This window comes from Taeniopygia guttata, chromosome 2 (assembly GCF_048771995.1).
Source record: "Taeniopygia guttata chromosome 2, bTaeGut7.mat, whole genome shotgun sequence".
NCBI classification, from domain to species: domain Eukaryota; kingdom Metazoa; phylum Chordata; class Aves; order Passeriformes; family Estrildidae; genus Taeniopygia; species Taeniopygia guttata.
The window spans coordinates 11,148,705-11,161,433 of record NC_133026.1 but is presented as its reverse complement, the minus strand read 5'-3'; the positions used below and the strand labels follow the sequence as shown (position 1 = coordinate 11,161,433).

The 12,729-nt window shown below is 40.5% G+C and overlaps 1 protein-coding gene across 3 annotated transcripts in view; it reads left to right on the top strand.

Annotated features, from left to right (window-relative positions):
* Window positions 1-12,729, top strand: part of ADARB2 (adenosine deaminase RNA specific B2 (inactive)) — a 303,538-nt gene that overhangs the window by 46,996 nt on the left and 243,813 nt on the right. The window contains exon 2 of one of the 3 annotated variants that reach the window (XM_072925331.1): window positions 8,704-8,829. The exons of the other annotated variants lie outside the window; for them this stretch is intronic. Coding sequence (XP_072781432.1) covers window positions 8,704-8,829 — 126 coding nt within the window. The remainder of the gene's footprint in view (window positions 1-8,703; window positions 8,830-12,729) is intronic. 3 annotated transcript variants of the gene reach the window in all.

Sequence of the window (12,729 nt, the reverse complement as noted above, 5' to 3'; positions counted from 1 at the left end):
CCTGAGCTCCAGAGTCCTTTAGTATTGCTCCACTGACTCTTGATACTCCCCAGACTGCTGCTGGCTGTATCAGCCCAAAACATAAAACGCCTGCAGTGGATAACAGTGGATGATGTGAGGCTTGGCAGTCTCAGGGTGGCACTCCTGGTGCAAACCCCAGGTAAGGAATGCACCTCTGTAGAGAGTCTGTCAGGGCAGCACATGGGTGCCTCTGTACCCCTCAGAAGGGAGCTGCCTACCACTGTCACCAAACTGCCTTTTCTTAGTTGTGCTAATTGTTACACAGGGATTAGATCCAGCTTCATTACTCAGCTCCAGCGTCTCTGCTGATGTGACAGGTCTTGACACTCACAGAGTCAATAACACTTGAAGAGTCTGAGTAGCCTCAGAGGAGGCATCATAGCTTAAAACAATCTGTATGTCAGTAAATCATTATGCTTTGTGTATGTCAGGTATTTATCTATATGTTAAGAAGCAAAAAAATGAGACAATAAAGAGATTGAAAGAAACTACTATTTAAGAACTGAGAGCAGCTGAAGTGATCTCATGGGCAAATACTCAATTGTGATCTCTTAATATTAACAACTATTAGTATCCTTTAAATTACTTTTCTGTGTCTGGTGATATAGACCATAATTTTCTCAGTGTAAGTGGGTTTTTTTAATGGTATGATTTTTACATGGGCTAAACTCTGCAGAGCCAAAGTGCTGTGTTTGAATACCATAAATTGAGCTTGGGCAACCTGATCTAGAGAAAAGTGTCCCTGCCTATGGCAAGAGGTTGGACTAGATGATCTTAAAAGATCCCTTCCAACCCAAACCATTCTATAATTTTGTGGAACTGGATTTTGCTTCACTTCTCACCTTGTCTGGATATACATGCCATTTCAGATCCACAGATGTGCATTCATAGTTCAGGGATGCTAATTTCTGTGTATAATTCTTAAAGTGAATAAATGCATAATTTAAAATTCACACATGTGGGTTCAGAGTCTCAGTCTGCAGTTTCAAACCTAGGAATTAAAGCAGTTCACAAAAATTCTGCCAGTCTAGTTGCCCCTTTAATTAATTTTGCTTTGTATGCAAGTGCAAGCATCATTAGTTTGTATCATTTTTAGCAACAGCTCAAAAGAACCAGCAAGTCAGTTTTGTGCTCAGCCTGATAAACTGTCAAGACAATTTTGCCAGCAAAGCTAACTCACACAGTGCAAATATTTACCAAGAGATTATCTATTCTTAAAACAAAGTCACTAATCCAGGTTGTCTCTTTCAGACATAATTCTGAACATGTATATTGAGCAAGCTAAAAGCATAGTAACAAAAATGTTTTGCAGTGTTAGAGCTTTGTCTCTGAAGCTCTGTGGCTGAAGATCTGCAGCCTTCAGCCAAATCTTTTCTGAAAGCTTGTCGTGTATCTGGCTGCATTGTGAATTCTGCTATGTTTACAAAAGTGGAGGAGGCAGTGGGTAAAGTGGAAATATTTTTCAGGTTTTATCTGCACTTGACTAGTATTAAGTGGTATTTTTGACTCCTACTGATCAGATTTCCTCTCACTCATCTGTCTCACTTGTCAACGCCATGTGGAACAAGTGACAGTCTTGTTCCTTATTTGAGCTCAAGTGTCTAGATTTGAATTTCTTTTGGTACTTCTATGATACAAATACTCCATAATAAATAAAACTCTACTAAAATTCCTCAGCCTTTTTGCTACTGAAAAAGCACAGGAGTACCTCATGTTGTTTGCAAAACTTGGAACAGGATTGATCTGCCATCATTTTTGTGCTGGTAAAGAGGACAGAAAGGAGGCCAGGAAGGTGAGAGCAGTCTGAAGCTATGGCATGGAGCTCCATGAGCCACAACAGCCACATCTGGCTTGGATGGTGCAAGAGTGGCTTTCCAAGGAGGGGTTTTCCACAGGAACTGCACCCCTGAGTGAAAGAAGAGGCAAGCAGGACAGATGCCCAAGACACAGAACGGCTTGGCTGCCCAAAAAAGGGGGGAATAAAGCGACTGCCCAAACCAGGCATGAAAGGCAAAAATGGCAAAAGGAAAATAGATTGCTTTGCTGTGACCCAGAGCAAAGTACTGGATTACTTCAGGGAACCCCAAAGTACATTAAAAGGATATTTTTCTTATGAAGAATGAGAATAAAGGTATCAAAGGTTTCTTCACTCTTTTATGTTAGAAAAAGCCAATCCAACTAGAAAGGCTCAAGCTAGCAATTTATCTTTGTTGGAGACTGTATGGTTATTTATCTTTTTTAATTATGCTTCAAAAGAAAGATGGTGCTGCAATAGATAACATTAGGCAACAATAAAGGGAACAGCACAGAGAGCTGCTTGTAATGTCTTCCCCTCACCCTTTTGGTTTTAACCTCCATAAAAGTGTGGGGTTTTCCATGTTTGAGGTATTGAAGATGGTGATATTTCTGGAAGCAAGTGAAACACAGCTGCTTGCTGATTAAGAGGATACAGGAGATGGCAGGATTACATTAGTATGATGCATGTGCTGCTACTCAGGGACCAACAAGCTCCCAAATTTAGTGCCAGATACACACACACAGTTGCACCTGAGCACATCTAAAAATGTGGCACTTTCACCAAAGCCTAAGCAGAGTTTACTAGCGTGTGTGTACTAGTGAAGAAAAGAAAAAAACAAAATCAACAACAACAACCAAAAAAGGCCAACAACAAAAAAACCAAAACCACAAAACATAAAATTCCTGCATGAAAATTAGGAAAGCACTGATACTTCTTTTAAAATAATTCAGGTAACTTTGAAGGATCTTTTTCACTTTTAACTCTAAAGATGCCATCTAGGAAGGGCATATGAGCTTCAACATTTGTGTTAGTCCATATTTTCTGCACTTGAAAACATTTTCAGAAATAATAACTTTTACAGAGCTTTCTTTGAGATGTTTTCACTTAGGACCCTTACAAAGAGATTTGCTTTCCAGAAGGTCGAGTGAATGGCTTCTGTCTGAAGTTTGCATCTTTCTTAATATTTGACAGAGCTTGGGCAGTCAAATTCACTGCTCCTTAGTGTTGTTTAGTGTTTGAAAGCAAATAAAAGAGAATTAGTTAAGACTTTTTCTTGTATAACTTGGGCCCTAAAGCTTTTTTGTAATCATGCTGGCGGTAATGTAACAATTTATCTTACAGACAAGTCTAACAGCAATGTCATAATTTCAAAAGCCAAACAGTCTTTCATATTTCTTTCAGCAGGAGAGAACTGTTGGGATTTTCATGTATGTTTTGCCTTTGTAAAAATAGAAGTTGGAGTGTGAAACATAGATCATCCTTCACACTCATTAGCATTTTAATGGCTTCTCAATTGTTAACAGATTTGATGTAGCTACTAGAAAGGTAAGACTGGGTTGTGATTTACGTCTACACTTTCCAATCCAGTAGTAGTCAGTTATAATACATTTTACTAAATGTAATGTCAGGTCTCTGAAATAAATTTTCAGCCCTTTTAAAAAAATAATAAAGAGAATGACAACGAAAAATGCCAATATGCTCCTCCAAAGTCTTCGCAATAGCCACAGTTCTGATTTGTTATTTGTGAAGAGCACAACTAATTTTTCCCAACAGAAATAATAATTACTTATATAATTTGAAAATTAGAGATGCTATATTCTGCCCTATGCAACATTATAGAGTAATAGCATGAAGCAACATGAGCATTCACGGCAGAATGATTTGCAGAACTTCTAGAGAAGTTGTTTGAGGGTTTTTTTTTTTTCTGCTGTATTTTCAATGTATGATTCTGTGTTTTTATCACTAATATTATGGCTTGTTGAATCACAAACTCCCTTCTGCACGTGTAGGATGTAGCTATTGCAATTTGCACACATTTTAGCTTCTCAGAAGCTATCAGCTCCAAAAAAGAGCTGTCAAATCCAAGGGCACCATGACATTATATTTAGAAATATTCTTAGTGTCAGGAATGATTTGAACTATCCAAATTAAACTACAGAGCACAAATACACAGAGCCTGGCTGACTCTTACCATCAGAACACAGTCTGCTGTGGCCCCATGAGTCATTAATGGCATGTCCCTCCTCATTTCCCTCCCCTAAAGACAGAGCTGAACCAAGCCCTGAATTTATTACAGGTTTTTAGGATCTAAACACTGTCAGTGTGTATTTGGCATGCCTCTGTGGTTGGAATCCTTTGGAATCCAGCACTCCTTGCCCAGTAGTTCCATGTCCTTAGCATCAGAGGAAGCCAGAATCCAGAACATCAGCAGGATCACCAGAAGGTCCAGCTGTTGCCTCAGGTTTAGCTTTTATATTTTTCAGATTCTGCTCTGCTTTAGTGTGTAGGTCTAGGCTTCATATTAGAGGATAGTAAGCTCTCTTCACAGAGTAGGGAGACAAAACAATTCCTTCTCCAGCTGGGGACCAAGGACAACTGATCCGGATCTCAGGCCCAAGAACATAAACAACATGGACTGAAGAGAGAAAAACAAGAAGGATGGGACTTCATGGGCTAAAGCTGTAATTGGACAATTAACTCTTATATGCAAATGGACCAGAACTGTGAGACCAAAATTGTGAGACCCTGTGACCGGTCGTCCATTTTTGTGGCCATATTGGGTTGTGCTGCCCAAGATGTATCTGTTGAGGCCTTCTAATAAATACCTACTTTATTCTTTAGCTCCATCTAGTCTCTGTTCTAAGTCAGCCTTCACAAGGCATTACAACAGAAGGTGTTTCATTGGCAGGAGCATCATTACTGACATACCTGAAGCAGAGTGAGGACTTCTGAATAAATGAAAGACTCAGTTCTGAGGAGTCGTTATATCAACCAAATATATCAACTAACATTTTGGATTGGGTTGTTTTCTATTTAGAATTTTCCATTCTCTTTGTCATCTCCTTCTAAGCAACTATCCTTAGAGAGTAGACACCACTGGCATTTTTCCATGGGGTATTAATGTACTAACAATTCTGTTGTCCAAGATTTTATCTGTACTGGCTGTGTTATGGCCTAGAACATCTCTAGCAGAAGTTGAACAAAACTCAATGTTTTTTTTCAACCACTTATTTCAGCAGTGGACTTGTAATACAGCACATAGAAACTTCCAGTATTATTGTCTGTGCTGGGCTTTCTGTATCGAGGCAGAGTATTTGAATTTCAGGTGTGGTACTTCAGTATATCATGACTTTTGGTGGACTGGAGGGGAAACTGCTTTTTGATAGTTATTTTTAAAAGAAAGAAAGTAATCTGAAAGGTTTCCTTTCATGATCTGTCCAGTAGGTTGATGATCTAATGGCTCTTTTGGGTGTAAAGATCTGCTAATCTTCCTTCAACTATGAGTGTGACCTGAATGAACTATTTCAGTACTGACCACAACTATCTGAGGATACTTTTTGTGTACTCAAAAATCTTTCTGGACTTGGGGATCATCAGGCTGGCAAGGGGGCAGGGGAAGGGAAGTAGGGCTGCTGGGACAGTGGAGAATTGGGGACGGGAGTAAGAAATGAGCCAGGCAGTTTTTCTCAGGGCAAAGCTTGAGATGATATTTGCACAGTGCTGTTAGTAAGGGCCTTTTCATCACACAGCATATTAGATCTCTTCCTGTCAGAAAGTTAGACTCTAAAAATGTAAAATGTCTGTGGCAGAGATTTCCAGCTGCCAACAAAAGGCTCACTTTCATGAGGAAAATAATTTAAAATGCTTCTGAGTCATTGTGAAAAATAGAGGCCATGACTGTGTCTGCAAAATCCCATTGCGTCGAGACACCGAAGACAAGAAAAATTGCATTCCTACCACTGTGATCATCATCTGTCCATTCAGCACAGCGCTCTCCAGGAAAAGACAAAGCTGGAGTGACAGCACAGGGAGCATCCTGTGCCTTTCTGTGTCACTGCTCGCGCTGACCTGTGGCACCGCACGGGAGTGGGCGGGCACAGGCGTGTGAGAAAGGAAATGGGGTTTCTTTTTCCTCCACTCCTTACCTCATCCCTGAAGTCTTGATGTAAACTTGCTGTGATAGATGCAGGTGGCTAAAAATAGTGTGGGTTTTCTGCACCATACTAGCAAGTGAATAATTTTTTGCTGTAAGCAGGTGTCAAGGATAGCAAAAACCTGACGGTAATGGCAGGTGAGGTACAATGATGGAGTGCAGCTTCCAGCCCACTAAATCAGTGGCAGGCTACTTGGCACATTTGCCAATGCTGCTGCAGCCAGAGAAAGGCCCTGGGGAAACTCTTCCTGCATTTAAAAAATATGCTTGAGATACACTTGTTTTATCCCAGGAGTTTGATAATTTATCCTCACAGCGTGGGAACCCTGCAGTAACAAGTAAGAGTTCCTGTTATATTACTTGTTGCAGCTTCTGCTTCCTGGATTTTCAGATTCTCTGCTTCTAACTTAGAAAATACCACTTGTATCTCTGCACAAGTGTAATTGTCTTCAGGCATGAAAGTTTAAAAATTACAGTGAGTGCTAGACAGAATCTAGGAAGAGGCTATCATGATCTGTTCAGGCTTTTCCCATTTGTATCTCTCATACCACCAGCACTTAGGAAGTTTTTTTTATACAATTACAACAGATGGGACAGTTCTTTTGTACAGGCTTGTGCTATGATTTTTCGACACGTAGGAAATCCTCCATAAAGATTTTACATTTTGAGACTGATGAATATAAATCTTATTATTATTTAATGTTATAATGTCATACTGGCTATTGCTAGGAGGAGCTTTCATGATCTGAAATGAAATCCTGATCTTTTGAAGTCAAATGGCAAAATTCCTGTTGACTTTGGTAGGGCAGATTTGACTCCAGAGCAGTGCAAGAGCTTAAGTGATTTGCCACTAGCCAGATCCTTCAGCAGTGGAGTATTTTTATCAAGTCGACCTCATAATGAAGTTGCCTCAGAAAGTCTACTTAGACTCCAGGAAGATGGGACTGAAATAAAGCAGGTGCCTTCCTAATTGGAAAGTGGGGGAGGCTGAGTTTTACAAGAAGTATTTAGTGCTAAATAAGGAATAGAATTGTTTCCCTGGGGAGCTTGAAATACTTCTAAAACTTTTATAGCTTCCTGTTGCTTTGCCTCTCGTTCCCACTGCCAGATGGAGCATTTCATGTCCCATTTCATATATCCTCACCAGGCTTGCCACACCGGGGACCATGGAGGGAGCAGCTGGGAAGCTCCTGCTATCTGAGGGGTGATGGCAGTGATGCTGCTCATGGGGGACAAAGAGGCAACACAGAACAGGGTGTCTTGTCTCTCCTGTGCTCAGTGTTATTAATTGTAAAAGTAATGGGGTGTGAACTGCATCCCTATTGCACCAATATGATCTAAGAGAGAAAAATCTTCTACTTAGCATGTTTGTTTGTCCCACCATTGCAAGAAAAACAGATTTTGGAGGATGCTTAGATCCTTTCCTCTGGATAATGAGTGCAGTCTATAGCCACACTCTCATTATGCAAATAGTTCAGACAAGTCTCCCTTCCCTCCATTTCTCTACTTAAATGTGCTTTAGTGAACAAAAGACCTGGTACCACTGCAAGGACTAGTATTAGATTGTTCACATCATTAGCTGTGATGAAATTGCCATTATGCCATCTGCATTTGGTTGCACTTCATTCAAACCTTGTCATTGGCTTTGCCAAATTCAGCGTCTTCTGGGGTGTTTCTTTGAACACCATTTGTCTGTGTTTCCAGCCTATTCAAAGATGCCTCACTGCCTGTAATGGCTGTATTTAATTTCCTTTACTTACACATTGCTGATTTGCTGGGTCTTTATGTCAAATTTCCCGTTTCACATTATTAGTATTTAAACTTGCACCTTTTTAAAATTGGATGATAAATTAACCTCACATTGTTCTTTTCCCAAGCATTAGTCACTTGCTAGAAGCCCTGGAAATTAGCTAATTTTCTCTCATGCCTAATACTGGCAACCAGATACGGAAACCAACTTAATCAGCTGGCAGAGTTCACCATCGAGTGTTGGGCCCTGCTGAGCACACGTTGGACTCAAAGCAGGAGCCCTGTGATCCCCTGGCAGCAGATTGCTGATGAGGATAGCTCCCAGTTAAAGGGAACCATGTCCTGTGCTAGTGGGCTGAGCTGCTGGGAGCTGGAAGGAGCTCTTCCCACCTCTGCCCCTGCCATGGAACGTGGTGCCTCGCACGCTGATGGTCCCAGGGCTGGGTGACACCTGATGGCCTGCACAGTGCTGAACTCTCAGCTGCTCTTTAGTTCTTAACAGCAAAGTCCTGCCTGTCTGACTGCTTTGTGTACAGTGGGACATTTCCAGTGATGCCGCCAGTTTTTATCATAGTGTTTTTGTTTGGTGACATTCGCCTGTCAAAGGAGTCACTCTCCCTGCCCTGGCTGCATTTAGCAGCTGTGCTGGTGGCAGCTCCCCACTGCTGTGTCCTTCCTCTGATTCCTGTAGATCCCTTCTCAGGATGGGTGAAGGTGGCCAAGCCTGCTCCTGCTCTGTACCTCGTGCCAATTCCCTCTCATCTGAGGGAGCTGAGGAGAGGTCACGAGTGATCTTCTTTGGGCTGCTGGAGGCAGCTCTGGTGCCCAGTGATGAGGAGCTGGGTCATCCTCTCCCCCTGCTCATCTGCCTCGTTTCTGATGTCCTTGCAGGGACAACTAAGAGGCTCAGGGACAGGAAGCTGAGATGCTGCTATAGAGAGAAAGAGGCAAGGAACCAACCCTTTGCTTTTTATTTAAACAGGCTACAGCCACAAGAGCTATCTGCGTCTTTCCCCCATCTTCCAGAATAATTTGAGGGCAGCCTGTGACATGTTCTGCATCATTTCTGTCATCAGAAGTAGAACTTCTGATTGTTGCTGCATCCAGGGTAAGGTTACGGCCATAGCAGATTACTGATAATATATAACACAGATCATTACATTTGCATAAAATTGCACAGGGAGGACAACACAAAGTGGCTGCTTCAAAAAAGATACATCAGAGAGAACAAAAGTAGTCCAATTGATGTACATGCAGGAATTAGTTCCTCTGATTTTCTAAGTCTTTCATTTGTCTCTTTATTAGAGGACTGTCCATTCAGTGTAAGGACTTTATTTTCTGTATATTTTAAGGCTCTATGTGTTTTGGAGGCTTAAGAAATAGCAATAACCATACAACAACACAAATTTACAACGTATCATGTGCACAACATATAACAAAAATCTTTTATTAAAGGGAAATGAAAGATGTCCAAAGTTAAATTACTGACCTGGGTCTCAGGAAAAATTAAAAATTCCCTGAAGTTTATAATTCCTCCTCAGCATTTTCAGTTTTCCTAAAATATTTTCCTAAATATTTAAATTGTAAGCTTTGTGCACTGTCTTATGGCATATATATTGTCAGTGCTTACTTTGGCCAGCTGCAATCTTTTACAGGACCCCTAGATGCTACTAAAATTTAAATTACCAATCAGTAACCTTGCAATATTTCCTGTCACATTCACCAAAAATCATCCTACTGAGGTTTGGAATGCCACAAGTTGATTTGGCAAGGTTTTAAATGTCTGCTTAGAGTATCACAGACAAAACTCACCAATTCACATGGTTTCAATAAAGTGCATTTATTTTATTAAATAAAATTACAGGTATTTGTAATTAAGAAATTAAAATAAAATTTTGAAAAGTTATTTGGCATCTCTGTGCACTCAGATTTTAAATGCAAGGAACAGTTAGGAGATGAGTACAGGACCCTGAGCTGCAGTTTATTACAGCTGTTGTATAGACCACTATTACATTTTGCTTGTTAATTTGGATATATCTAAACAGCCTTACTGGTTTTACATGAATACTTTGCCAACATGAATACTTAGAAAATGACAATATTTTCCAAAATGTTGGACCTTTTGTTATTTTCTAAGGGTGAAACCCATATTTTAAGCTGCTTTCCTCAGTTGCAATGGAGTTCATCATTCTTGCCATCATTTTTTTTAGAACTCTGTTCATTTTTTTGCGTTTAATTTCAAGTTTAACATAGTCCGTTGAGGATGGTAATGCCAGCTAATGCGACTTGTGAAGAGAGTCTTCTGGTGCCTCAAAGTGCCTGTATAGCTAGGAGTGAAAAGCTAAGATTCCTTTATTCTGTTTATGACCTGACTCCAAATGATCCACACTGTTGGAGAGAAGGTAATTTAATGGCCATTATTACAACACAATCCTGCGTCTTCTTTGAAGCTGTCAGCTTGAAAACCAGCTCTAGTCATGTGTGTTCATTTGGAACCTTTGCCTAGCTTTTTATCAAAGCAGGACACAGAGATGATTCCTAAACAGCTTCCCTTTCTCACACACTCAAATTAACCATTTTCTCCTCATCTCACTGAAGGCAGAGATGCTTTGAGGTCCAGGCATATATAGTTACTGTTGAAACATTGTATAAAGAAAAGAAACATACTAATTAGATTACTGAGGCACTTTGAAAGGAATTGCTCCCCTTATAAAGTGTGTGACATGGCTGGCAAATTAATTCTGTCTTAAAATAAGTTATTTAACTAATAAATCATTGACTTGGCATTTTAGTGAAGTGTCTCATTAAGAAGCTGAAACATGGAAATTTGGTGCATTTATGAAAGTACAAGACAATGCTCAGATTGTTTGTGAGGTGGCAGGTTTGGCTCCTCCTGTGCTGGAGTCAGAAGAGCAGATTTTCAGCTGTGGGGTTGATATGCTCTACAGGTGTCCTCCAGCCCAGTTCTTTCATCTGCTGACCTTGGTACCTGATAGATGGGCACATCACTCACAGCTGGGCTGCAGGGGGGTTGGACTACTTGCACAGCTTTTACAAGCTGCAAGGGAATTTGGTATCTGAAATAATTTCTTTGTGGAAGGACACGGGAATATTTTATGACCCTGTGGTTTATTTTTTTTTTTATAAACTGAGCCTTCCCTGTGAGTTTAATCTGTCTGCCCTTCCCTGCTTCTCAGTTATGATGGGCACAATGCTAGTTCTATCTGCTTCTCTTGGATAATACTGTGTTGTCTGCTGTGGTCTCCCTTGCTCCTTTGGGTCAAGAGTGGCCAAGTATGCCTAGAATGGTTCTTGATGGCTTGGTGTCAGGAAATACAGGAATTTTTCATCAGTAGAAAAAAAATTACGAAAGACTGTGGCATAGATTAACTGTATTTTTTTTCAAGGAACATGTACAATCCTGACATAACCCCAACAAAATCCATCCACCGCCTGAGGGAGTCAGAAAGTCACCCATGCCCAGGGATGAACCTGCTGGCAAGGAGGTTAGAAAAGATGACAACAGCTTGGGTGCAATAGGAGGGAAATAAAGACTTTGCCAGTTTCTGGATTTCTAATTTAATCCGTTAAATCAAAACGGGAAGAAGAAACTGAAACAAAACAATGTGAAAATTAAGGAAGGAATCCTCACAGATCCTGTTACTGTTCTCTTGGGCTTCTCTTTCACCTGAATGAAGGCACACAGGCCTTTGTACAGGTGGAATCCATACAGAAATCACCTTCCAGGTAATGCAGCAAAATCAGCGTATAACTCTGGCTCATTTCTTGATGGCTTCAGAGAGTAAACGAGTGTCAGGAAGTCAGGAAACTTTTCTGTCATTGTGAAAGTCGGAGGAATAAGGCATCTCTATGGATTTGGACTTCAATTTCAAATCACCTTGAGCACTAGCAAAGCTTTACTGGATGTGCTCTTTTTTTTATCATACTGAAGTCTACTATAAATAGCAGCTGTACATATACTTCAAGGAAGATTGTTTCTTCTTATGAAACCCTAGAAGAGATGGGACTGACTTTAAATTACTTAATAGAAGGAGGGGACATTGTTAGTATGTATCAAAAATGTTATCAAGTGCCTAGTGCTGCAAGCAGAAAAATCTTACAACTGATCCATGAAAGTGAGAATTCTGGAATCCTTGATAACCACTTTCAAATATTTGTCAGAAAATTTAGTTAATTTATGTATTCCTGCTGTGCAAAGAGATTATAAAACAAATTTCAGTAGAAACATCACAGAACAGTAGCTAGTTTATGTGCATGGCATTGATACACAACTTTTGGTAATAAAACACTGCTAAAAAGCAGTAAGAGATGGCCAGGTAAAATGGAAATAAAAAGAATGCGCTTAGGATGCTTTGGAAAAAAACCTGTGGTATCAGGACAGTGTGTCCTGCCCTGACTATACACCAAACTTTGCATGAAAACCTGTGCATCACTTGGAAATGATACACAGGAAAGTCCTCCAGAATCAGCTTTTAAGTGCAGCTGCCACTAACTTATGAGAATTTGCTTTCATAGGAAGCCCAAATATTTAGGCTGCAATATTGGATCACCTGCTGGGACAGCTGAGCTGTCCTGAACAGACAGTTTAGCACTCAAATGTACTGCACCCAAACTGCACTGTGAGATCAGGGCAGCACTGCATGCCATAAGGGACTGTTGTCTTCAATTCAGATTGCCATGACAGCTTTGTGATTCTTTGGGTTCTAAAAGCAAGTATTTCTTACCTAAGCATTACATTTTAGCACTTGTGCAGGAGCACAGGGTGTGTCCTGTGCTGCTCTGTTACCTTGTAGGAAAGTGTCTCTACCCCTGGCTTAAATTCTTAACTCCTGAAGTTGCTGTCCTGTTGATCCTAGAAATCAAAAACCAAGTGTTGCTGGATGTGTCTAGGAAACTTCACACAGAATTGTGTCTACATCCACATCATCACTGGGGATCATTTTAGTGGTCCCTAAGCTTTGGCTGCGGTACTGGAGAGCCCTGGACT